At 36.5% G+C, this 27,800-nt stretch overlaps 1 protein-coding gene across 8 annotated transcripts in view; it reads left to right on the top strand.

The window, feature by feature from the left end:
* The window catches only part of ATE1 (arginyltransferase 1), a 168,837-nt gene that overhangs the window by 61,425 nt on the left and 79,612 nt on the right, over positions 1-27,800 (top strand). For all 8 annotated transcript variants that reach the window (XM_063102403.1, XM_063102404.1, XM_063102397.1 and 5 more), the window contains 2 exons: positions 11,428-11,609; positions 15,154-15,253. In XM_063102403.1, coding sequence (XP_062958473.1) covers positions 11,428-11,609; positions 15,154-15,253 — 282 coding nt within the window. The remainder of the gene's footprint in view (positions 1-11,427; positions 11,610-15,153; positions 15,254-27,800) is intronic.

The raw sequence follows: 27,800 nt of genomic DNA, 5'->3' as shown, positions 1-27,800 counted from the left end.
GAAGGGAGGAGAATTCAGGTTTTGCTGTCTTAAAGCCACTGAAGACTTTCACTCTTCCTGTGTTTGAACCCCCTATTAAATCCCGTCAAATGCTGGTCCTAATGCCTGGTGTATGACTTTCCCGTCACCTGTTACTTTGAGCCTTAACAGTGTTTTGGGCGTAACTGAGGTGCATGGAGGCAGGTGGGTGAGGAGACAGGCACACTTTATCAGAAGAAATGTGCACCCATTTTGGGAGCAGTTAGGCTGGAAGCCAGGATTAGTCTATTAATATTGATGTCATTTCTACATAGTGCCTTTGGTATTGTACTGCATAGATCATTAATCACAGAAGCCATGCCATCTTTCCCCAACATTTAAGATGGTTTTGTAGAGGTGAGCTTCATAATTTTTTCCCTGTTATCAGCTAAATCCTTGAAAAATAATTTTGTTAATTCTTTCACATATCCAAAACTGTGCACACTGCAGGCTTGGGAAAGATAAACTATTAAATATTGGTAATCGTGTTGTTGACTTATTTATGAGGAAATTAAAGGTATCTTCTGTTAATTTAAATAACTATGCTGTTATATGAGCTACTGATGTAATTTGTAGTCTGAATCTTTTCAGATGTCCCATCCAAACCCCTTAAAACCAAAAGCAAAAATTGACCCAAATTTGCTCACAGTCTGCGAAGTGCTTTTATTTGTACATTGTCATTTGTTTCTCACAGCTACCTTTGAGGGAGAGTAGTAGTAAGATGCAGACACTGAATCATTTAAAAGAAGTTAAATTACTGTCTTGCTAAGGTGAAATAGCAAGAGAGTGTACAGTGAAGTCAGAGCTCAAATTCAGATCTTTTGACTGTGAATCCTGGACTCAAGTCACCATACCTGCTACCTTTCTGTTTGCAGCTTACAGTTTACAGGCTCTTCCTCTACCTGTATTTTAGAAATACGTTTAGATCAGTGGTTCTCAAAAGTGTGGTCCAGCAACCCCCAGGGGTCCCTTAGGCCCTTTCAGAAGGTCCTTAAGGTCAAACTTATTTTCATAATACCAAGACGTTATTATCTTTTTTGACTCTCATTCTCTCAGTAGTGTGCAGGGACATTTTCCAGAGGCTACATCATGATAGTAAATTAAATGCAGAAACAGATATGACAATCTGGCTGTCCTCTGTTAAGCTGGGCATTAAAAAGATTTACAAAAATGTAAAACAATGCTATTTTTTTCCAGAATTTTTTTTGATTTTGGAAAATATAATTCCCCCACACCCCCACAAAATATGTTAAATGTGTTGAGTTTATTGTTATTTTTAAGTGAATTAATAATACATATTTTTTAAAATCTTAGTTTTGATGTCTAGTGTAGTAAATATCTATAAATTTAGTACAATAAACAAAAGCTCCTTGGAATCCTCAGTAATTTTCTAAGTATAAAGGAGATTTGAGACCAAGAAGTTTGAGACCTGTGGATTTACATGATGCCTGTGTTAGTAAGGCAAGCACCTCTTTTAGTTTCCCTTTCCCAAATTGACTCTATTTTCCTGCATAATCTGTAACTATATCACCTGCTGTGTTTGTGACAGTTGAAGAATGTTCACAATTAAAAAGCCTTAACTAAGGGGTTAAAGAAATGCAACATTCCCACATATTGAAATAGAATTAGAGAATAGTTAATGACTTAGCAGACTGAGCTCCTTGGAGAATTAAGAGACGGTTGTAAAACATTAGCTGTTTCTGACCTAACTGGGGAGAGTGTGGTAGAGGAGAGTACATAGAGTCAGAGGGTCCCCCTCGCTTCAGTGGGCTAAAAAATTTATATGTATATATTATTTAGTCTTGATTATTTTTGTTGCAAAAGTAATATGTGCTCATTGAATTAATTCAAATATTTCAGAAACAATATAAAACCCTTGTATTACTTCTTCTATTTCTAATCCAACTCCCTGGAAGAAACCAAATTTCATGTTTGAAATCCTCACAAAATTTTAAGTGCACAAATGTACTAACACATGTTTTGGGGTTTTTGTTTTTTTGGTTTATTAGCTTTTTGTTTTGTTTTTGCTTGTTTGTAATACAATTAGGATCATTCTTCAAGGTGTTTTTATTAGTGTTTTTGAGCATCTTTCTGCATTACGACATAATAAAGAAATACTGTTTTTGCTAATTGCTGCATGGAATACTCAATGTGGCTGTACAGATTGGTTGAGGGAATTCACCAGTTCCTTATTTGATAGTGGGTTAGTTTCTCATTTTTCACCGTAACCAACAATACTACAGTGAACACTCTTATTAAGTAAATCTTTATATTATTTTGAAAGGATGGGTTCATAGCTATGAGACTGCGTTTCAAAAGATATGTTATTATTTTTTATGTTTAACTTTTTTAAAATTTAGAAGTATAACCATGTACATTTATTTTAAGTTGATAAAGTTTGCAGATTTTGCCATCCCAAAACAGTACACCAATTTATACTTGCACCAGCAAGTATATAAGAAAAGCATATCCTTGCCAACATTGTAATGTATTGCCAATCTTTTTAGTTTTTGCCAGTCTGAGTGACCAAAATTAAATGTATGTATGCTGTTTAATTGGATTTCATTGGAGCATCTTGTCATAAGCTTACTAGCTGTTTGTATTTTTTCTATGAATTTTCTCTTCATATCCTTCTTATGTGTTTCTATTGGGATATTTGTCTTATTAGTTGGTAGGGGTGTGTGTATGTTGTTACCCTTTTAACATGTGTGTTGCAAATTCATTTAATCATTTAATGGAGTTTATGGTTGGTTGGGTTTTTGTTTTTGTTTTTGTTGTCATTATATAAAATTTTCATGATCTTTTTTAATAGTTAAATATGTATTGGCTTTTTCATTAAGACTTGGGTTTTCTGTCATGCTATTTTGTTCATGCTGGGTTGAAAATTTAGAGAAAGCTTAGGTGGATCCAGAAAAAAAGACAAGATGACAAAGGTAAAAGTCGTTGCCAAGATCACATTTCAGAAGGTAGGCTTTCAGACTCTGGGACATCCACTAGTTAGACCAGTGCTGGGATGAGGATCTGTGTCCAAAGGATCTCTAAGTAAGACTTGTCTGTCTAAGCCCAGCTCTGGACCTACACTTGCCTCCTTTTTATAGTTTTTGGTTGCCTTTAATTAATGCCATTGTGCTGATAAGGCATATGACAAAGAAGAGGGAAAGAAGCATCATGGGCATCTTAAAGTAATAGGCCAAATTCCACATTAGATTGCTTCCTGACCTTACTCAGTTTTACATCCAGTGGGGCGGGCTTGCCTTTCTACCAGTGTATCGTTTAGACCAGTATGTCTCAAACTTAGGTGTGCACGTGAATAGCCTGGGAATTTTGTTAAAATGCAAGTTCCTGACTCAGGTCTGGGGTGAATCCTGAGATCTGAGATTCTGCATTTTTGTCAAGCCTCCAGGTGATGTAAATGTTGCTGGCTCATGAACCAAACTGATATAAGTGCCTATGGTTGGCCTCTGTACTCTTTAACCTTTGTTGTCTTGACCTTTGATCTGACTTGTGATTCCACCCAACTTTGGATTCAGAATGTTTTTTAGGAATTTCTTATCTCCAGGATCTAACTTCAATTTCAGGCTTGATTGGTGAGGTTTATCACCAAAACTCAAACTTGTGCTCCTTGACCTCTTCCTGTCTTTTCCTTTTTCCCCCAATTCTTTTCCCTGTTAGTGACTTGGTAAGTTCCATTTCCAGTTTGTGATAAGTTATTTTAAGTGGATTCTACACAGTTTTTAAGTTGGCCTGTATCTTGCACATAATTGGCATGTATATTGATGTTTATAAGCATACATATTAATGTTCTAGGTTGTGATAAGAGTGCTGGCATCCTTCCCCTGGGATATTATTGAATAGTTCTTGAAGAATGCTATTAATAATTCAAATTAGTATTTCTGAATAGATTTGCCAAATGAGATATAGCAGTGAACATATAACAATGGAATATAGCTAAAAGTGAAGCTTTGTTCAAGTTTTGAAACATTTATATTTTTAAAAATGGATATTTTGAACATACAGAGAATAGTATAATGAACCCCCTATGAGCTATCTCCCATTGACCATTATCAACATTTTGCTCATCTTGTTTCATGAAAGATTTTTTTAAATTAATAGACTTTATTTTTTTCAGAACAGTTTTATGTTCCCCCTGTTATTTACGTCTTGTATTAGTGTAGTGCATTTGTTATAACTGACGAACCAATATTGATACATGATTATTAACTGAAGTCCATAGTTTACATTAGGGTCCACTCTTTGTATGGTGCCTTCTATGGGTATTGACAAGTGTATGACATGTGTCCATCATTGCTGAATCATACAGAATAGTTTCACTGCCCTAAAAAATGCCTTGTGCTCCACCTATTTGTCCCTGCACCCTTGCCGCCTGAGCCACCACTGATCTTTTTAGTGTCATCCTGTTTTACCTCTTGTAGAATGTCATATAGTTGGATTCAAACAGTATGTGGCCTTTTCACATTAACTTCTTCACCTAGTAGTGTGTTCTTATGGTTCCCCATGTCTTTTCGTGATGTGATAGCTCATTTTGCACCACTGAATGTCCCATTGTATAGATAGGCCACAGTTTGTTTATCCATTCGCCTATTGAAGGACATCTTGATTGCTTTCAAGTTTTGTCAGTTATGAATAAATATAAACATTATGTGCATGTTTTTGTGTGGCCATAAATTTTCTCCTCATTTGGGAAATACCAAAAAGATTGCAACACTTAAATGTTTTGTGTATTGGAATGGGGAATATAGTTTGACACATGCATGTTAGTTGATAGTTAATTTTATAAATTTGAAATAGAGGTTTCTAGTTGTTACTCAAACACATCTGTAATCAACAGGTGTCCAAATAATAGCATATTGAAGCATATGGCATGTTAAAATTTAATGAGTGTGGGCTTCAAGGGGTGATTGGAGAGCCATACCAAGAGTTCCGCTGATTTCTCATTTCACAGATTTAATGATTGTTCTTTTATTTACCTCTTTTTTTTTTTAACCTTTTTTAAAATTTACCTTCTTTACCCCGTGCCTCACACTTTTCCATTCTTTCCATGTTTTCAAGTGTTAAGTAATTTGAATTAAGGGATTACTTTTGAGGGTGTTATGGCGATTTTATGTAAGGTGGAAGGATAGAACTGACTCAGCAGATGTGTGTGTGTTCATAGACAAACATCAAACATGTTTGTTAAATCAGTTCAGGTTATGGTACTGGAAAGTAGGCACTGAATTTTTTTCTGATTTGGGAGCTCTGGCTGCTCCAGCTGCAAAGAGGGCAGAAGGAATCAATATCTCAGGTTTACCCCCTCTCTCCCTGCCCATTCTCCATGGCTGCCATGAACCTGTTGTAAAACTTTGTATTGATTGACTTACTAACCAAATTGAGAACAGCCGATCATTATTAACCAGTGGTGCTGAGGCAACCAGATATACCTTTAGGAAAATAGCTTATCTGTTTTACTTGGATCATCTTCCATTTTTGAAATCTAGTTTCTTTTATTAGGTCAGTGAGGGCCCTGCAAGGGAAAAAAGGAAATCATTCATATTTTAATAATCAGAAAACATGTTTGAAAGAAAAACAGTACAGGAAAGCAAGATTTAAGAAAGATTTTAAAAAGGCATTGAAATTCTGTTTTAGGTGTTGTTGATGAATTTACTGACTCTGATATACTAGGGGTCTTTGAAAAGCGAGTTTATTTAAATGTGTTTGATTAGTTGATTGTCTTATAATACATAAAAATAACATTGATCTAGGAGCTAGGAGGCCAGTTTGTGAGTCAGTTTATTACTCCCTGGTTTTATGATTATTGTACTGCTTAATTGACTCCTAGATTTCAGGTTTCCTCCTCAGTGAGGTAGAAGGGTTTATTGTAGATAAATACATGGCTTCTTTTTTCCTGATTATGAGTTAGCCCATGTCTGTATAAAGTACTTTGCAGATGGGGAAGACCCCAACTTCCACATGAATTGAGAAATGGAAATGATGCCTATGGTAGGACTAATTAGTTATGACTGTACTCACAGGAGAACAAACCTGTGAAGTAAATGAACCAGGTTATCAAATGGGAGCTCCAGGACTGAGAGACTTGATGAAAATCAGAAACTGAGAAGGTAATTGCAATTTGAAAAAATATTTCAAACTGCTACAACAAGTTGAACTGGTAAATATTTAGAGTTCACAGAATGTTTTGATTATTTATTTATTGAGAATATGCTTATTGAATTCACAATTATTATGTTCTTGATAAATATATTTTTGAGTGAATAAATGAATGAACACTCACATTACATTAGATTTAATGAGTCCTAAAATGACACACTAAACTGAAGGAAGAATTTAGATATTGGAGGAATTTAGACTCATTTTAAAGTCATCTAATTAGCTTTTGACTTGAAGGTTTTCTGACATTTGACAGGCTCCCCACCTTACATATCATGAACCGACAGCTTTTCTCTGTTTCCATGTCACTGCAGTGGCTGCTTTCTTTCACGATTATTTTTACAGACAGGGAGTTTCATTCTTATAAGCCTCAGGGCTTACTTTTAAAAGATGGTTCTTATAGAATTCAGTAATATATACAAACTTGTTTATTTCTTTTACATAGTTGGAGCATTCTAATTTCTGAGACAGGTAATTAGGCTTCAAGTTCATTAGCACTTTAGAGTATTTGTGTCGATTCAAGTGTAGTAGTTATAACAGGTTAATATCCTTTCCTGTTTTCTTTTGGTTAGTGTTTCTGTTTGTTCATCTGCTCTACTCTCCAAATTGTATCTGTTTCTAGGGAAATAGTAATGACTTTTTTTTTAAGAGTTATGCTATGAATTTGTGACAGTGAATATTAAAACCAGATTTTGACATAATTTATTATAGTTGGTGAAAACTCTTAAAAGTTTAAAGATGTATTTATTGCCCAAACAACATTTTAACAACAGCGATGGAAGTTTTAGAAATTGCTGATACTTCTAGGACGTAAGCAAATACTCTCTTACTTGTGGTGGTTGTTGTTGACCTTGATTACCTGTATAGTTACTTCTTTTTCCTCCTTCTGTACCATACTCTGGAAATTAGTTGTTGTGTGCAGCCTGCTCTTAAACAGTAGGGAGTTATACTACCCTACCTTTAGGGCTAAGTATCTGCATAAACTATTTGGAATTATTCTGCATCTCCTCCATTTATTAATTCAGTCATGTATATCAATATGGACTAAGGGATATTTATTTTGTACTTCGGATTATAAATCCAATACAATTTTATTTTGTTCCTCGAGTTGTTTCAGCTTTGGAAACACTGGGACATTGGGGAACATTGGGAGTTCTTTCAGTTGACTCCTGTGCTCCTTTGACATACCGTCATCGATGTGGGGTTTTTTGTTTTTGTTTCTGCTTTTTGAATACTTCTTATTTTCTGGTACCACAGGGTGCTTCATGCTCATCTTGTGTATTTTCTGCCCCAGGCCTGGAATCAGCCATTTCTCTTAGGTGCCCTGGTTCTTTTTAATTGCAGAATGGCATTAAAAACCAAGATCTGATTGCTAGGTGTGCTTATTGCTACTGGGATATTGTTTCTTTTAGACACTGTCAGCTGACAGAGCAAAGAAATAAGTGTGTGTGTATACTGATCCATGTATGTGCACATATCTATAATATACAATATCTATAAATATTTCTATGTGGAACCATCTGTATCTATATTAGGCTAAACACGAGTTCTTACTAACATCTTCAGTTCTAATCCATTAGCACATGGAACATTCTGTCCTCCCCTTGCTTATCTGTAAATTCCCACTCCAACAGTGGAAAACCTAGCTCCTACCATCTATTATCCATGTACTTAATTGTTCAGTTCCAGTATACATGATAACACTATCAGAATTGTTAACCCATACCCCCTGTGGGAAACAGGATTATCAAATAGAATACAGTGTTTGTGTGCAGAGTTCCTTTTGCCTTCAATCTTATAGACTCTTTTTATTCCCCAAGTTGTTTAGGTCAGCACCTTTCCCCTCCTCCCAACTCTTTCCGTAATGTTATTTCATACATTAGTAATACAGTTAGATTCTCTTGTCACAGCCAGTGTTCCTTCCTGCGATCCTCCAGCCTCCTACATGATTTTTTTTTTTTAATTTCGCATATGCTAAGCTTCATTCTTTGTTGTAAAGTCATGTACGTTTTGAAAAATGCATAATAGATGTATCTACCACTGTTCAGATGTATCATACTGAACAGTTTTAACACCTAATTTCCCCCTGTACTTCATCTATTCATCCCTCCCTTAATCTCCCCAAATTCCTGGCAACGTTAATCTTTTTATGCTATGTTTTTGCCTTTTACAGAATGTAGTTGGAGTCATATAGAATGTAGCCTTTTCAGACTGGCATCTTTCACTTAGCAATATGTACTTAAGGTTTCTCCAGTATGTGTGTGTTTGGCTTGATAGTTTATTTCTTTTTAATGCTGAATATTATTCTACTGTATGGAGGTACTGCAGTTTCTTTATCTATTTACCTATGGAAGGTTATCTTGGTTGCTTCCAGCTTGGGACAGTTATGAATAAAACTTTTACAAACATTCACTTTCAGGGTTTGGAGTTTTTGTGACATAAGTTTTCAAATCAATTGAATAAATACCCAGGAATGTGATTGCTGCTTTGGGTAAGAGTACGATTAGTTTTGTAAGAAACCTCCAGCATGTGTGTACCATTTTACATTCCCACTATCAGTGAATGAGAGTTACTGTGCTCTGCATCCTCACTAGCATTTGATATTCAGTTTTTGGATTTCAGCCATTTTAATAATTGTGTAGTACTGTCTCATTTTAGTTTGCAATTCCTTAATGACAAATGATGTTGACCATCTTTTGATATGTTCAGTTGCCATATGTACATCTTCTTTGGTGAGGTGTCTGTTCAGATCTTTTTGCCTGTTTTTAAATTAGGTTGTTTGTCTTATTTTTGAATTTTAAGTCTTTGTGTATTTTGGTTCAGATATATCTTTTGCAGGATTTTCTCCCAATCTGTTGCTTGACTTTTTCTCTTAACAGTATTTTTCACAGAGCAGAAGTTGTTAAGTTTTCAAAAGTGCAACTTACCAATTTTTTTCTTTCATGGATTGTGCTTTTGTTGTTATACCTAAAAATTTATTGCCAAACCCTAGATTTTCTCCTATATTATCACCTGGAGGTTTTATAGTTTTGCATTTTATATTTACATCTGTGATCTTAAATGTAAATTGCAAAACTATAAAGCTTTTGAGTTATTTTTTGTGAAAAGTTTAAGGTCTATGTCTAGATTAATTTTTTTTTGCATATAGATGTCTAGGTGTTATACCACCCATTTGTTGTAAAGACTATCCTTTCTCTATTGAATTGCCTTTGCACCTTTGTCAAAGATCACTTGTCTATATTTGTATGAGTTTATTTTATTGCAGAGATCTACTTATCACTTATCCTTTTTTAGATCCCATATTATCTTGATTCTTGTAGCTTTATAGTAAGTCTCGACATTGGGTAGTGTTAGTCCTCCAGCTTTGTTTTTCAGTATCGGGTTGGCTGTTCTGGGTCTTTTGTCTCTCCATGTAAACTTTAGAATCAGTTTGTTGATACCCACAACATAGTTTGCTGAGACTTTGATTGGGATTGCACTGAATTTATAGATCAACTTGGGAAGAGCAGACTTTTTAACAATATTGTCTTCTAATCCATGAACACATAATATTTCTCCATTTTATTTAGATCTTCTTACCTTTCATCAGAGTTTTGTAATTTTCTGCATATAGGTTCTGTATGTATTTTGTTAGATTTGTATCTAGGTATTTTAACCTTTTGTGTGTGGTTTTATAAATGGGATCATGTTTTAATTTCAGATTCTAGTCGTTGCTGGTATATAGGAAACCAATCGACTTTTAAATGCTAACCTTGTATTGTGAGACCTTGCTATAATTGCTTATTAGTTGGAATTTTTTTGTTGATTCTTTGGGATTGTCTAGAGAGACAGTCATATCATTTGTGAACAAAGACCCCTTCTTACTCTGTATGTCTTTTATTTCCTTTTCTTATCTTATTGCATTAGCTAGGATGATGTTGAATAGGAGTGGTGAAAGAGGATATCCTTGTGTTGTTCCTGATCTTAGTGGGGAAAGCATCCAGTTTCTTACTATTGAGTATGGTGTTAGCTGTAGGGTTTTTGCGTATGCTCTCTACTCTATTCCTAGTTTGTTAAGAGTTTTTAGTCGTGAATAGGTATTGGATTTTGCCAAATATATTTCTTCCATCAATTGATATGATTATATGATTTTTCTGTTGATACAGTGGATTACATTAATTACTTTTCTTTTCCTTTCTTTTTTTCCCTCCCTTTTAAAATTGCTTTTCTAATGTTAAACCAGCCTTGCCATACCTGAAATAAATTTCTCTTGGTCATGGTATATAATTCTTTGTATGCATTGTTGGATTCAATTTGCTAGTATTTTTTGAGGAGTTTTTGCATCTATGTTTATGAGAGATACTGGTTTTTAGATTTTCTCTCTTAATTTTTTTATTCTGGTTTTGGTATTAGCAAACCTGCCCTTTTAATTTTTTTTTTCATTCCTTTCTGGCTTTTGTCCATATATATTCTCTGTGGTTTTAACTGTGTGAAAAGGTGTACAAGTTGTATTGTATTTGTTCACTTGTTGTTAATCTCTAGTATCCATTTCGTCTCTATAAAAGCCTTTTTAATGCTGCTTCATAATTTTTTATTATATGGTTTTCATTTAAGAGCAGTTATATCTAAAATCATGTTGAATTTTAAAATGAGAAATGTCACTCTGAAATCTCTAGATTTCTTTGTGGGTTTATAGTTACAGTAAGGTGATGAGGAGGAAGTAACTATATTTTCCTTTGGCTAATAAGGAGAAGTGTCATAGTCCTTTGTGCTTAGAAGAACTCTTACATAGAAAAGATAATGGGGTCATATGCCATGTTGGTGCTGGGGTAGTCACAGACCAGGCCTGGCTGGCAGTATGGGGACACTTCTCCTTTTCTCACCCAGCCCTCTCCTTTCATGTTCTCCATCTTTCTCTCACACATCATTTCTCTATCAACCTTTGTGTGGAACAGAAGAATATAGTTTAGTAATTATTTGCTTATTCTTTAAAATGTTGTATTTCCTATTGTCAAATATTAAAACAAGTAAGTTGAAAATTTAAGTTGATTTCTCTTTTTCATTCTTGTGTTTGGTCATTGTTTCCACAGTAAAAATTTTTGCAACTTAACATAGAGTGTGACTAGGGAAGATGATGGCAACAAAGAGGTAATTTTTGGGCTGATTAACCTGATTAAAATAAATGTATAATAGATTAATTATAAGATTTTTTTAATATAGAGAAAGAAATGACAAACTGATCATGTTTGTTTGTTTTTTCCATAGGCAGAGAATCCCCCAAATGGGCCAGATTGTGGTTATGGCTCCTTCCACCAGCAGTACTGGCTTGATGGAAAGATCATTGCTGTGGGGGTGATTGACATCCTTCCATACTGTGTATCGTCTGTGTATTTGTATTACGATCCTGATTATTCATTTCTGTCTTTGGGTGTCTACTCTGCACTACGGTAAGATTGCTTTTTTAGTTGTCATAATGGGTCCTATAGAACTCAAATAATTAATCATTTGATTGTATTTCATTATGTAACAGTAGACACCCTATTTGAAAGTATAACAATTTGTTACTATAGTAGTCTCTTAGTTTTATATAAGTATTTACAAGTACCACCTTTCAAACTGATGCCAGTGTCTGATGGTAGTCCTCTGGCATTTTAAGGTATCCATCTAGTCAGTTGTATAAGAAGTCATTGTATTTTGGGGATGCTTTTGTTTTTTAGCTTATATACTTATTAAAGTCCCCTATTAGAACTACTTATTTTCCTTAAAGGCTATATTATTTACATTCTTGTTATCACTATTATATATATTTTTTCACTATTAATTAAAAGTTAAATAAATGTGGTGTAAATGAATTAAAACAATGTGTCTGCTGGAAGAAATATATAAGTAAACAGAACTGGTTTGAGGAATTCCTGGCTGTCTGCTTGAATCTTTGACTCTCATCAAAAGATTGTTTCCCTTTTACATCCATGGTTATGTCCATTGCTGCAAATATGTGTGATGCAGCACAAACGTTTTTAATGGCAAGAAGGTTGGAGTCTTTTTCCATGAAAATATTTGTTTCTGTTTTTATTCTTGCTTATCTTTGTGGTAGACGGGGGAAGGAGAGTTGGGAATTATTTTTCTTTTGTTAGTCTGGTAGCTTGAGTCTTTCTTTTTCTTCTTCTTTATCATGTCCTATTTTTCTCTTTTTGTTTCCCAGTCTTTACATGTAATGGTCACATTTTCACATCATGGTGAAATATACTGCTATATTATTTATTTTATTTTTTATGTATGTACTTTTTTATAAAAGTAGAAGAGTTGATATTTTTCTTTAAATCAGCTATTTTATTTTTTAAAATCCTGGTTCATAATTGATTTTTGTGTGTGTGTGTGTTTTTTTTTTTTTTTTTTTTTTTTGTCTTTTTCGTGACCGGCACTCAGCCAGTGAGTGCACCGGCCATTCCTATATAGGATCCGAACCCGTGGCGGGAGCGTCGCCGAGCTCCCAGCGCCGCACTCTCCCCAGTGTGCCACGGGCTCGGCCCTTGTGTGTGTTTTAATGGCCCAAAATATAAAGAAGTTCTCTGTCTTGGTCAACCTGACTTCTCTCTTCATACCAATTTATAACAAGCTTACAATTATACAGTATTTATAACTGATTTCTGTAACAATTTTATTTTTCTTATTTATTTAATTGTATTTATGTATGAAATAATTCAAAAATATTAATGGCTCTTGGTGATGTCACTGAAATTGGAACTGATAATTTACAGCGTTCACATTTTATAGCTTTAGAAGTTTATATTTATTTCAGAAAAGATACACTTTTTTTTAAGAATGCACTTTCTTTATACCAGAATCATTCAGTACTTTCAAATTATTGCTGTTTTCTTGTTTTATATCTCTCTCTTTACAGTGCATATTTATAGATGTTTTTAGACTTCTCAGATGAATATTAAGAATGATATTTATTCCTACGAAATAAATCCTGGCCTATGTATGAAATATTTAATGGCTTACTAAACTGAGAGATGGCTCAGATATCCTACTGCATGTGGGATAGTAAACAATCAATTCGCAGCAAAATTAGAAGGAGTTCTGTTTATCACTGGGTATATCTCCTGCAGATAGATCCTAGAGCTGGAGAGCCCTGGAGAGGTGGTTGAGGAGCATGAAGAGTGTTGCCAAATGGGGTGGGGAGTTTGCCACTGCTTCCTTCAGTGCTCTTGACAGTATGAGTTGCTAAATTAATGGAAGAGGAAAGTCAACCAGGAGATAGACATTTTGAAGCAAAATTGGGGAGACTAGGTTACAAGTTGTCAATTCCATTATTAGTTTTAATATATTTCAGTGAAACCTGGTTGCGCAGTTTTCCCTCAATTTCTTCAGTTCTTAAACAATCTGTGATTGATATGGAGTTTTATGTTTTTAGGTTTTTGTATCATCTAGTCTCCAGATTTTAAAAAATGTTTGAATTGGAGATCATGAGCATGGGGTTTATTCATGTATTTTTAGGAAGATGAATTTTAGAAATATAATTTAACGTGTTTATTGGTGTGCAATCTGTGTGTCCTGGCACGGTTCATAGAAGTGAATAGGATAGACAGGGTTTCCAGTTTGTCAGAGCAGACAGAAAGTCAGAAGACAGACAACTTAATGTTAGAAGCCCTGTAGTGCTGTGACAAAAATAAAATCAGCAGTGGTGGCAGGCATGAGGCCAGTCTATATAGAGTGGTCAGGAAAAACCTCAGTGAACAGGTGACACTTGAGAAGCAAAGGAAGAAGAAAAGTAGCTAGTCGTGTAAACATCTGAGGGTAGAAGTTCAAGTACAGGGTAGCAAATCCAAGTGCCCTGAAGTGGTTGGACGAAACAGAGGGGTCTTATGGGCTAGGGTACAGGAAAGGACATAGAGAGTGTTAGGCGAGGAGGCAGGAGAGAGGCAGGTGGAGGTGGTGAGAGGGGCAGGGCTGGTAGGTCTGATTTTAGCCGCGTGTGATACCAACCCAAGGCGGGAATGGGAGGTTGGGCAGGTTTACAATATTCCGATGAATATTGTGAAAGACTACTTCAGCTGTTCTGTGGGGATTATGGAGGGGCAAGAGTGGAAACTCTTGAAAATAAATACCAGTTAGGAGGCTACTGCATTCCTCCAGGGGAGCCATAATGATGGCTTGGACCAGAATATCTGAGGTGGAGGTGGTGAGAAGGGGCAGATTCAGGGTTTATTTTCGAGATAGTGCCCAAAGGACTTTACTGAGGGACTGGACATGGGGGTAAGAGGAAAAAGAACACTTAGGCCCAGACACAACCATTCATTCAGCTGGGAAAGTAAGATGAAATTCTCTGCCAGGATTCTATCTGGTTACAAGTTAAAGCCACTGTTACGCAAAGGTGTTGCGGTGAAGATACTGACAACTTCTTTGTTCAAGTAATCATTGCCTGTGCCAACAAATAGGGAAAATGTGGTGAGATAACATGGTATTTTTCTCTCTCTAGTTTTAGGGGGAAAAATATTAAAGTTTTACCTAGATACAGGAACGAGTTATGCGTCATATACAGCTGAACGTGTTTTCATGTAAATGGTCACGATAAGTTATTCTTTCTGAAATTTATTGGATTTTGAGTTTTCTAAAATTTGCTGTGCTGTTTTTAAACTGTTAAGCCCAGATTCTTTGAGAACTCTAGGGCATAATGAATAATAATAAAACATTGTAGATCTCTTTAATTTTATGCTATTTGAATTTTAGATCAGCTACTTTGCCCAGTAAAGTATAAAACCTGAGCTTTAGATACACTTGCATAAAATAATTTAGAGGATTTTTTTTTGGTGTCTGTTTAGTAAAAATCATTTTACAGTGTCTTGAAAATTGTTTTTCTTTCAAGATTTGGATTTTTTTGATAGTTTAAAACCAAATTTTATCAAATATTTGTCATCAAATTACGTAGTTTTTTGAAAATTGGAAGGAGAATTAACTGTACCTTCATCTTTCTTCTTGTTTTGGCAGAGAAATTGCTTTTACGAGGCAACTTTATGAGAAAACGTCTCAACTCAGCTATTACTATATGGGTTTCTACATTCATTCATGTCCCAAGATGAAATATAAGGTAAAGTTGGTTTTCACACATGTGTCTGTTTTCATTATAGAAAATGAATCTTTAATAAAATTTTTATCTCAGGGCACAGGATTTGGAGCTTTGAAGGAGGGATGAATGGGTTAATAAGGAAATCTCTTTGCTGCCTCAGAAATTAAGCTTTCTATAATGAGAACCACAGCTCGTACTACTCTTACTTTGTAATCCATCATATCATTGTGAGATTTAAGTATATTTCAGAATTTCCCTTTAAAAAAAAAAAGTTTTATGACTCTCTTTAATAAAACTCTTTTATGTTTTCTAAGTATTAGTAGCTCACTATAAAAACTCTACCAAGTATAGAACAATGTGAAGGAGCAGACTCCCTTCCCCCCGTCACTGTGACAACAATAACCAAACACCTTTGCTTTACTTATCTTATTTAAGTTCCGAAGATGCTAAAAGATGTAAATGTGAATGTTGCTCTTAAAACTTGTGGTCTAGGTGAAGACTAGAGGCATTTCACATAAAACCAGATCATGTAGTGGTCAGGTAAGTGGCCTAGGAGGACATGGGGTTTTTACTACACCAAGTGTGGAAGAGGAGAGGGTTTAACCAAAAGGGAAGAAGAGACTTAAGAAAAGAGTTGGTATTATGGAGAAGCACATTTCAAGGAGAAGGAGCAATATAAATAAGGATTCAGAGCTGTCAGTGCCTATGGTATAGGAAAGAGAGAAACCAAAGGGCTGCGAATGACCTTGAAAGCTAATTCAAGGTACTTAGATAATTGGGAATCACAGACAGTTTCAGAGCAAAGAGTACTATAAACCAAAAAATATAAATATGTTCATGTGTCAGTATGATTTTTTTATGGGAATTTTAAAAACATGCCAATTTAAAGAAGAAAGTGTAATGCAACTCCTGTATACCCATTACCTAGCTTCAGCAATTACTCATACATCATGTTTCATCTGTTTCTTCATCCCAATCCCACTTCCACCCCTTCTTGAATTATTTTGGAGCAAATTGAGGAAATCATTTTATTTGTAAATATTTTAGTGTCGTTATAAAAGATAAGGGAACTATGAAAATATAACTTCAATCTCATCAACCCCTAAAAAGTATTAACAGCATTTCTAAATATTTGATGTATAATCACTGTTCATATTTTCCTAATTGTCTCGTAATCTTTACAGTCAATTTGGTTGACTTAGGACCCAAACATGGTTCATACATTATATTTGGTCGATGTGTCTCTTCAATCTCTTTAATCCATACATCTTTCCTCCCTCTTTTTTTCCCCTTTATTTGTTACAAAGGAATAATCCACAAGATTTGATGATTAAATGTGAGACCGATCACTGTTCCAAAGCTTTGTGGTTATGTACTAAATGGCTGAGGAAGTGAGGGCTCCATTGTTGGAAATTATGGATTCTGTAATTAGTAGAAGTGGCTTTGAGAGAAGATTAAAAACGCTGTACCTTGCTGGTTTTAGGTTGGCAGTCCAGATAGTCTGATCAAGGTGTCTTTCTGGTATTGGAGGTTCTTTGTTGAGTTCATATTTAAGTATACATTGTAGATAGATAACTTCTGAATTTGGTCATCTTCAAAAATTTTCTTTATGCCAGAATTATTTACTTGATGGGCCTAAACATGTGGTTTTTGCAAAAGGAAAAGCGTAAGCATATTTCTGCTTGCCCAGAAATACTTACTTTGTAGTTTTTTTTTTTTTTTTTCTAGTGTTTTCTTCTTCTAGCTCATTTTCTTTTTTTAGGCCACTGGCCCATACAAGGATCAAACCCTGAACCTTGGAGTTCTCAGCACCACGCTGTAACCAACAGCCAACTGGTCAGCCCCATTTCTAGCTCATTTTCCTGGTACTAGATCTAAATTAGTTCAGGGTGGAAGACTCAAGTACTCAAGATATTTTAATACAATGATAAGACTCAAGGAAAACTCTGGCTACCCTATACATTAATCTTCCTTTATGTGGTACATGACCCCCCCAAACAGATGTGTTTTTACACCAGACTTAGAAACTTGAAGGGATTGTTCTTTCACCTCTTGTTTCTGATAGCTGTTCTAGTGTCACAGAATTTCTCTAGGCAAGTTTTTCCTTATGCCTAAGCTAAATTCTAAATTGCTCTCTATTTTAACCCATTTCTTATTTTTTTTGTCATTAGTGGAAATGTTAACTATAGTTTCATCATCCCTCCTCTTCATGAAGACTTTTACCTTTATCGACTCTAGTCCAGACTAAATATTTTATGTTTTTTAGTCTCCTTCCTAGGCAGAGCTCTGCTTAGAAATTGAATTCAACCCATATTAGTTTTAAGTTAAGAATTTTTAAAATCCCCTCCATGCCATGCAATCTGGCTTAATCATATCCAGTCTAAATCCATCAGAATTATAGCCTCAGGATACTATTTTTTCAATTCCAGTTGTCTGAGAGGTATTACCATGCCTGCTTGCCTTCTTCCCGCATCTGTGAAACATTTATTGAGCTCCTACTGGCAATAACGGCAGTGAACAGTACAAGCAAGATCTTTGGCCTCATGGAACCTCTATCCTAGTGGAGAACCTAACAATAAATTAATGAAGAAGACAAATATCAGGTAGCAATAAGTCCTGTGATGTGGCAGACATTAACTGAGGGTGGCTACTTCAGATTGTTGTTGAGAGGCTTCCCTGAGGACTAACGTTTAAGATTTGAATGACAAGAAGTAAGCCAATTGCAAGTTTTGGGCTCATTTCAGAAAGAAAGGACACTGAGGAAACAGCTAGTGTAGCACTGCTGAGCCTTTGAGTTATTGTGGTCATTAGTTTTGGCTGTACTGTACAGTGACCTGGAAAACATTTTAGAAGGACTGATGCTTGAGCCCTACCTTCAGAGATTTTAATTGATTGGTCTGGAATCAACTATATGCATCAGATTTTTTTTTTTTTTAAAGCTCAGAAGATTCTGACGTGAAGTCAGACTTGATAATCACTGTACCAGATTATTTTTTCATATCCCATATCTGAAAGCCTGATAAACTGCAAAGGTGATTATTTCCCATTTTAAAGTTTGCTATTTTCTGTTTATTAAATTAAGATTTATGCACATTGAAGAAGCTCACATCTTTGCTTTGTCGTCTGTGGCCTGGAGCATAGAAGGCTGACCAGCTGGAGTCTTTCAGTCATTTTGCATCTGAGGCCTTTACCCACACTGTTCTCTTTTGGTTTTCCCCACCCTCTGCCCATCCCCCATACCTGTAAACTCCTCATTCCTTATTTCTCAGCCTAGGAATCACTTTCTCCAGTAAACTGTACTGGACCCCAAGACTGGATTTGATTATCCACCCACCTACCCGATAACATTTTGCATTTCTTTCCAAAACTCATCTATATCCTGTGCATACATTCCATGAGAATCTGATGATGTTTATCTTCTTCATCATGTACCCCAGGTAGCTAACAGTGTGCCTGCTACATGGTAGATGTTTAATACTTAATACACATTTGTTGAATTAATCAGTGGAAATACTAATACAGAGAGTTGAGAAGTATATAGGATAGTGAGAAACTCCTTCGTTTGTTTAACAAATATTTATTAAGCATGAACGGGACAGCTTTTTTTTGCAAGTAGGTTATAACTTAGTAACAGACACATAGTCAGTTCTAACAGAATGTGATAAGTACTGTCACTGGATATCACAAAGGAAGTTGGTGGGACAGGAGTGTGTAACAGTTTGAAGAAGTTGCTTAAGTACACTTGGTCTCGGTTTTTGCAGCTGTAAAATGGGAATGATATAGAAATGAAATATGTTACTATCTCCATTTGGGTATAGAGTCTACCCAGTTGGGTAGCATTGATGAAGTCATTACCTGTGCTTTTGTTGGGACCTGTCAAGTCTCTGTTTATATGCTGATATGGGGATCCAAACCCTTGACCTTGGTGTTAAACTCCATGATCTAACCAGCTGAGCTAACTGTCCAGCCCCAGACTTCTTAGTTTAATGTAGATTCTGGGGAAAAGGATGGGCTTGTGCAAGTGGATACTAATACCACCTGTGAAAATTTCCAGAATTGTGGATACTCATCTTTTGCTTAGAGGGAAGTTGCACTGAGCTCTGGTAAGGTATAGTGCCAGCATGGTGAGCCTTTCGGTAATAACTCCTCTGTTGTGCTACAGGGTGTCTGTCAGCTTTGGTCTTATCTGTTCAGGGCGAAAAATAAGTCTCTTAGAGCTCAGGTGTTTGTGGGCTGAGTAAAGTGACTATTTTGCTCCACTGAAGTGAGGTGAATTTGGTATGTTTGTGGTAAGACTCGAAACTGTATATCATCATTGAAGGCAATCTAATTCTCAGTTCAAGGCCATTTTTATCAGAAAAGATAGAAATGTGCTACCATCTTTTATATGGTAGCACAAATGTAGTATTCCATTGGATTTGAGGAGGACAAGTCGGGGTGTGTGGCAGAATACCATGTCACTCATTTAGTCCCCGTTCCAAAAGTTGCATCAGAAGCTAAGAGTGTGATTTCTTTTTACTTAAAGATAAAGATAAGCAATTCAGAATAATTCATGGTAATGATAGATTATTGCCATTTCAAACCTGTTTTTGAAATAGTAAGTTACCATGTCTCTAGAAGAGCTTAGACAGGTGTCATAAAACATGACTTTGGTTATATACATTTCCTGGTATTAGTAGCTGCAACAGCAGATTGGTCTTTCTTTTAATAGAGTAAAACTAACATGAAAACTAGTGTTTCCTTGTAGGAGTTTCTTCCTGGCATTTTTTGGTAAACTTATTTTTTTTTTCAAATTATGAATCCTGAGGGAAATCAGTTAAAAAATCAGGAAATTGGGGGAAAGTATTATAATCTCCCACAAGAATTAAAACTGAACAGTCATCATAGAAACGTTACGGGTTTGAAGGAATCCGTCCGTGTCAAGTGGAAAGAGGGCAGGAAACCTTGACTCCTGGAGCTAACACTTAAGGTTGACATTTGCAGGAAGCAGGACAGGAGCGCAGAGGAGGGAGCAGTCATGGTCTCAGCAGTCGGTCTTGCTTGTAGCTGTTACTGAGTTTTTTGGAGTGTGTGTGTGTGTTCCTGTCTGTTACTGATGTAAATAATGATGTAAATGTAAAAAATATTAATAAGTTTCTGTTCAAAGTATATGAGTGGTGTTCCAAGAAATAACAAGTTTTGGAAGCAATAAGTTTATAAATTGGTAATTTCAACTTGTGATTCTATGTAGTCCTGCTAACTTGCCAAGAGATCCAAATGTTACATTATTCAAAATAGTTCCTAATGATAATGTTCAGTGGAGTTTTCCAGTGTTTCAATATTCGCTATAGGTTAAAGTTCTTTATAAGTACTACTAAACTTAATATTTCTTACTTGTTAAATAATTTTTAAGATACCCATAATAATGAGCCAAGCCTATGAAGACTATTGGAAGTATTTTAAGAATAACTTATGATTTCAGGAATTCTAATTTCTCATCCCCAAATCTCCCAAATTAATATCTGTTTGGAACTATCGAAACCTGTAAAACTCGGTTATAGCCCAAAGTGGAAAGAAGATCTGGGACTCAATTTCACCATTCAATCAAAACTTTAAATTTTTTCCCATATATTGTATTCACATTATATCTTCTTGGGAGAGATAATTCTGAACTTTTGGAGTATAGTTCATGATTTTGTAAATATTTGTGAGATAATGATAGAATTTTTGAATATTTAGTAAAGCCGGCATTTTTCTGGCATCATTGTTTTTGAACACTCTGAGTCCTTAAGAACATGATTTTAATTTTCATGTTGTTAGTTTAAGAAAATTTTTTCTATTGCATTATGATTGAAAATAAGTAATTTTAGGTAACCGAAAGAGTAAAGATATTTTCATTTTGTTTAAGAATATTTTAATATATTTTGATAAATGAGAACCCTCAGTTATGAAGGAATAGCATATCTGCTTACTGAAATGAATCTTTTCCATGAGAAAATGTGCTGTTCAAAATTGTAATTAATGTTGTTCCAAGCATGAATATTTCTCATTCCAAGTTGAAGGTCTAGGACTAAAGACCAACAAAGATAACTTACAGAAAATGAATTGCACACTTTTGCAAAATCACTCATTTTAAAGATTGAATGGGGGTAAATTTAGCAGATAACTACAGTAATAGTTAAAATTGTATCTTTTTTCTTAGAATATAGCTGTGTTTAAAGAGTTAGTAATGGCATATTTTTGCCACATTGTAAAATATACATGGAAAAATACACAAAATGTTTTCTATCTGGCATTAAAGAAAAAAGGCATATTTTTTTTAAGAGGAGAATTTTTAATAACTAAGAAGGAGCAGTCTGTTAGGTACGTGGTATATGCTAGACAGTGGGAATACAATTGTAAGCAGTCTAGATAAGGGTTCTGCCCTACTGGAGTTACAACTTAGGGAGGAATCTAGATAATTAAAATACAGTGCATGAAGGTGGTACCAAGTGACACTTAACTGTATTTGAAAGTAGAAGAATGTTTGATTCAGAATTTCTTGCATAGATTTGGACGTGTTAAGTTAGAATCATCACCATATACTACATTTGTTGTATGATGTAAAGTGAATTAAAGTATTTAACAGCAGGTCTGAGATACAGGAAGAGCTCATTTTACCCACTCTCTTTCACTGAGTAATGAGTCATCATGAAGGCATGTTGAAATGATGAGTCTGTGTTTACGTGTAGGGAGGACCATGCTTTGGTAGATGGTTTCCAAAGATGTCCACCATCGGTGCTGCTTACTCCCATATATGCGTGCTACTGCATTCATCCGAGATAGAGTTTAGTTCCCATGCCCTGGATTGGATTGGCTTGGTGATTTGCATTCACTAATGGATACCATGGAAGTAACTGTCTGGGACTTCTAGGCTCAGGCCTTAAGAAGACTGGCAAATTTTGTTTCCTCTGTCTTTGGAGCCAGCCATCATGTAAAAGGTCCAACTATTCTGCTGCAGAGAGAGACCACCTGTAATGCCTGAAATCATCTTGGATGTTTCAGCCAAGCTTCTAGCTGAATGCAGTTGCATGACTGAGCCCTAGACCAGCAGAAAAACCACCTAGCTGAGCCCTGGACAACTGTCAGAATCACGAGGAATAATAAATTACTGTTTTAAGCCACTAAATTTTAAGGTGGTTTGTAACTCAGCAGTTTGATGGCTGAAACACACGGTTTGAGTATGGAAATCGCACCTTCCTTCTGTGTTAAGCTGTGCAGGTTCATGTGCTGAGTTGAGCTGACCTGACCTAAGACATTTCTGATGGCTCAGTGTGAGAGAGTTTTGGCAGAGTCTCTTAATTTCCATATGCAGTCATACCTAGAGATGTGCTCATTTGGCTTAGGAGAATTCATCTTTGTAAGACATTTCATTTAATACCCCGACTTGAAGGCTACAAGGTGTCTGAACATGTGGACAAATTTGACCTTGCTTGCCTTGTTAATGATGAGCCCTACAAGATGAAAACCACTGTGTGGGTCACCTTCATAGTTATGTGGACGGCACATGTAGTTTATAGCAGTTATATGCTTATGTGTCATGTTCCCAAACATGTTTTTATGAATTCATTAGATTTTCCTGTTCCCATTTCCTCTCATTCTCTATCATTCTCTGTCATTCCCTCTCATTCTCTCTCGCTCTCTCTCATTCTCTCATTCTCTCTTGTTCTCTCTCATTCTCTTATTCTCTCTCATTCTCTTTCTCTCATTCTCTCTCATTCTCTCTCTCTCCGTTTTAAATAAAGGTTTATTCACGTGAACATTATGTAGATTTTGTCTGTGACCATTGTCTGAGATGCGAGGCACAGGAGAGTCACAAAATAATTTAATGAGAGCTGGCAAATAGAGTCATCAACAAGAGGAAATTGTCTTGATATGTTACCCTTGCTCACATTATTACAGTAATTGTGGCCATTTTAGTGAGACTTAGGACTGTTTTAATGTAACTCAATATCAGTTTGGGGACTCAGGGACTGGCTAAAATGAGTGGAAATTCTATTTTCAGTGCACCGGAGTCCCATGCAGGAGTTCATCCTGGTGAAGCAGGAGGGGACGGTGTGCTTTTTGGTCTGATGTGATGCTTGTACTCTTGGGCTGCTCCTCTCTCATTTCCCAGATGGTAGCTACCCCTGCAGGCATCACAGGCCATCAGCAATGACTAGAGTCAGAAAAGAATAATTTCCTCTCTTTTCTCTCTCTCTTTTTAAAACACTGTTTTTAATTGTGGTAAAATACATATAACATTTACTGTCTTAACCACTTTTAAGTGTACAGTTCAGTGATAGTAAGCACATTCACATTGTTGTGCAGACATCACCACCTTCCATCTCCAGAATGCTTTTTACCTGGCAGAACTGAAACTTTGTACCTAGTGAACGGTAACCCTATTCCATCCTCCCCCCAGCTCCTAAGAATTTAACTAGTCTATGTACCTTCTGTAAGGGGAATCATACAGTGTATGTCTTTCTGTGACTGGCTTATTTCACTTAGTATAATGTCGTCAGGGTTCATCCATGTTGTAGCATGCGTTGGAATTTCCTTCCTTTTTAAGGCTGAATAATTTTCCACTGTGTGTAAGTACCACATTCTGTTCATCCAGACACCTGGGCTTTCCCCACCCCCTGACTGTTGTGGATAATGCTGCCAAGAACATGGGTGTGCAAATATCTCTGAGACTCTGCTTTCAATTCTTTTGTATATCCAGAAGTGGAATTGCTGGATCATATGGTAATTCTATTTTTAATTTTTAAATTTATTTTATTTATTTTTTATTGAATCATAATTGATTATACATATTTTGGGGATTCAGTTTTGACATATGTTGATCAAATCAATATTACTAGTATGTATATTGTTACAAATTGTACTTATTCTTTATGCCCCTTGTCCAGTCTCTCCCCATCCCCCTCTTCCTCCCCCCTCCCACCACCGATAACCCTAGATTGCTTCTCTCCCTCTGAAAGAGTAATGTTTATTCTGTTGATATGTTGCCTAGATGATCTGTCCAATGCTGAAAGGTGTGTTCAGGTCCCCCAATATTATCATAGAGCGTATGCTTCTTCTGTCACTCTAGAATGGGCTTTGTGGAGAGAGACATCCTGTTCTTTTCTTTGGACTCTGCTGGTGACTCTCCTTATGTCAATGTACTCCAGTGGCTGGTGGACCATCTGCATGGTGGTTGTGACGTCTGGCCACTTTCATGGCAGCTGTGATTACTGTGGTGGCTGCGGTGGGCCACCCACATGAAGGTGATGTTTTTGGCATGCTCCTTGGCGCTGGTGGCGTGCCTGGTTGTGAGTGGGGGGCGGGGTCTGGGCCCCAGGCCTCCAGGTGGGGCCCTGGGGCGCTGGCATTCTGCTTGGATGTGGGTGGGGGTCTGGTCCCTGGCTCCAAGCCTCGGGTCCCCAGGCGGGCCCCTAGGTGCTGGTAGTGTGCCCGGGCCAGAACTAATTTTTTGTCCTTTGCTTACTTCTGAAATGGGGGAACTTCCTGTGGGAAGCAGTACTTGAGTGGTGTTGTTGAGCTAAATTGCTGCTTTGCTGCTGTTTCCCTAGGGAAGAGTTTTTGTGCAGTTCAGGGTTTAACGGTTGACCTTATAGGTACTTCTAGCTCTCCAGAGATGGGGTGCACCTGGACTGTGTAGAAACTCTGGTCTGGGCCTGAATCTTGTCATCAAACTGTACCCCGTGCAATTCTGCATTCCTGACCAGTCTCTTCTGAGTGGTCCTGTTCTGATTGGGGGACGGATTGGCTGTCCTTGCTGTGTCCCAGTGTTCTCCCCATGGGCCCCATCTCCCCAACTGCCTGAGCTCCAAACACTTCCCATGGGATGGGCTCTGTGCAGGTCCCTTGCCATGACTCACCAGCCTCTGAGTGGCTCCCCTTTTTCAGCTGTTCTGGCTTCTCACTCCTGTGTGGGTCCACGGGAACCCTGTTAGTGGTCATGCTGTCCTGGGGCCACCAAGGCCCTTTTCTCCCCTGCCACCTCCAAGTAACTCCATCTGAAGGGCACAGCTGTGGCTTCTGCCGGCTCCTGCTCCATGTGCTTAGAAGTTCCAGCCTTAAAGTAGCCATGGCCTGAAATGCTGAGAGCAGTTTTTTCTTTCTCTCATTGTGCCTTCTCCCACTTTCATGTACTCTGTAGGTCTCTCCTCCTCTTCCCCTGAGCTCCAGCAGCCCCAGCTTGGCTGTTTTTACATTTTTATAGTTGTAAATTGGTTGATTTGTGGAAGAGAGTGATGCTGGGGACTGTCTATTCTGCCATCTTGACCGGAACTACTATCTTTAATTTTTTTGAGGAACCTCCATACTGTTTTCCATAGGAGCTACACCATTTCACATTCCCACCAACAGTGCACAGGGGTTATAGTTTCTCCACATCCTTGCCAACACTCTAACACTTGTTGTTTTCTGGGGTTTTTTGTTTGTTGTTTTAGTTGTTTTTAGTAGTAGCCATGCATGAGTGTGAGGTGGTCTGTGTCTCTTCTTGAGATCAAGGAAACCCTTACCACGAAGCCTCCTGGCTGACTTTACACATTCCATTTGTCAGAGTTGTGTACATTTTCTGTGGGTGAGCTAATCACTGGCAAGGGGTTGGAATTAAAACAGGACAGCTGTGATTGGTAATGGGGGAGCTGCTTGCTGGAGCACATGGCCCTGCAGAGGATGAACATCTGAACAGTTTTTTTTTCATTCTACTTAACAGCCATCTTTTTTTACTGGGTTGTTGGTTTTAAACATATTTCTGTTATATATTATCTTTGTAACCAGTATTGTTGTGGAAGATATAAATCTTTATTACAAATAAGTCCTTTCAACCTTTGTTCAGGTTTTACTTTGGTGTGTGGGATGATATTCGTGGTATTAATCTCATTTTAATTTATTTCCTATCATTCCATATTTGGTGCATTATTTCTTTTTAAATTAATCCTATATTTAGTTAATTTCACATCTCAGGATTTTATATATAGATTTTCTCTCTTTTTATTCACTTTTCCTTGTTTCCTTCTATGCTTAACTAGAAAATAGTTATTTATTTCTTTTTTACTTTAGACTTTTTATTTAGTTTGTGTTCTAAAGCTTTTTTTAAAAATGGGTTTTCTCTGCTTTTGTAATGTTTATTATTTGCATGTAAAGCATAGTTTGTGCTCTCTTTTTGACCCCTTTCCATACATTTCAAAACTATTCAATTTCATTTGAAAATGGAAATTGGAGTATATAGAAATGTTGTTAGGCATGATTTTAAAACTTTTATTTCCATGTTCTGAGTGCTGCAGTAAGGCCATTCTGTGATCTGAAGGGGTTGTTTTGACTGAATTCTTTGTCCAGACTTGTATGCAGGCAGAAGTAAACGGTGATTTTAAGCAATCTACTTTGATATCATGTCATGGCCAGACATTAGATAGTTGAAACGTCAGAAAGGGTTCTGAAATGTCAGAAAAGAAACAAAAGGCTAATTCATCTGTGTGTGATTAATCATTCGTATACTGAATGCCTTAGCTTGATTGTGGTCAACCAGCATCCCTGCAATTCTGCAGGACTTTGCCCCAAAGAAGGTACTCTTATAAAAGTACTTACCCCCCAAAAATTGGTGTTAACAGTGCTGCATCTGCAAAATCATCTGCATCTGAAACCCCCAAGCTTCCAAGCTTTTCAAAGTTTCCTGACCAAACGAATTAGTAAATGTTATTTTACTACAGTCTTGCAGTCTAGGGTGATGCATATGGATACACGTGGTAGTGAGTTTGCTACCGCTGTGCTAAAAAGAATACAAGTGATCTCATCAGTTACCCACAGCACAGGACAAAATGCTAGATTCTTTTGACTCAGCATCTGTTTTCTTGATGTCAGATGTCCAATGAATTAGACATAGTCAGTAAAAAAATTACCACAGAATAATTTTACTAAGGGGTTTTTGATGCCTCCTAGAGGCTGTGGGCAGTAAAAGAATTCTCATGCTCATCACAAATCCTTGTTTCTAAAATTGTCACATGTGGAATTATGCCACATCAGAGTCAAAAGCAGTTTCTTAAGGGTCATCTGTTGTATGCTTCTCATTACAGATGAGAAAATTAAAGCTCAAGATGGTTAACTTGCCCAGAGTTTGCATTAACTCACATTTTAATTTAGCAGCATTAGGAGAGTTTGAACTTAAGCGATGCCACTGACATGAATTTCATTTCTTATCAGATTTATAAGGTGTATATAAATTTTAATTTTGGAACAGCCTGAAATGCTTATTAAATGTTAACTGGGGAATAAAAGTACATTTAATCTTATGTGCCATATTTTCCCCATTCTTTTTCTCATCTTTCTCTCCACAATGAATAATTGGTAAGATTGGTGATGATTTCCAGCCTTTGAAAAATATCAATCATCTGTGGAGCTTTTGAAAAATACTAATGTCTGAGCTCTACCCTGACCTACTGAAGAAGAAGATTTGCTTCCCTTTACAAAGCCCATCCTCTGTGACCAGGAACTATTTTATGTGCCCTTGTACTTCTCTGTCTCTGAGCTCTGTGCTATCTCTTGCATCTGAAATTCACTTACC

Source organism: Cynocephalus volans, chromosome 7 (assembly GCF_027409185.1).
Source record: "Cynocephalus volans isolate mCynVol1 chromosome 7, mCynVol1.pri, whole genome shotgun sequence".
NCBI classification, from domain to species: domain Eukaryota; kingdom Metazoa; phylum Chordata; class Mammalia; order Dermoptera; family Cynocephalidae; genus Cynocephalus; species Cynocephalus volans.
This window is presented reverse-complemented; position numbering and strand designations above follow the sequence as displayed.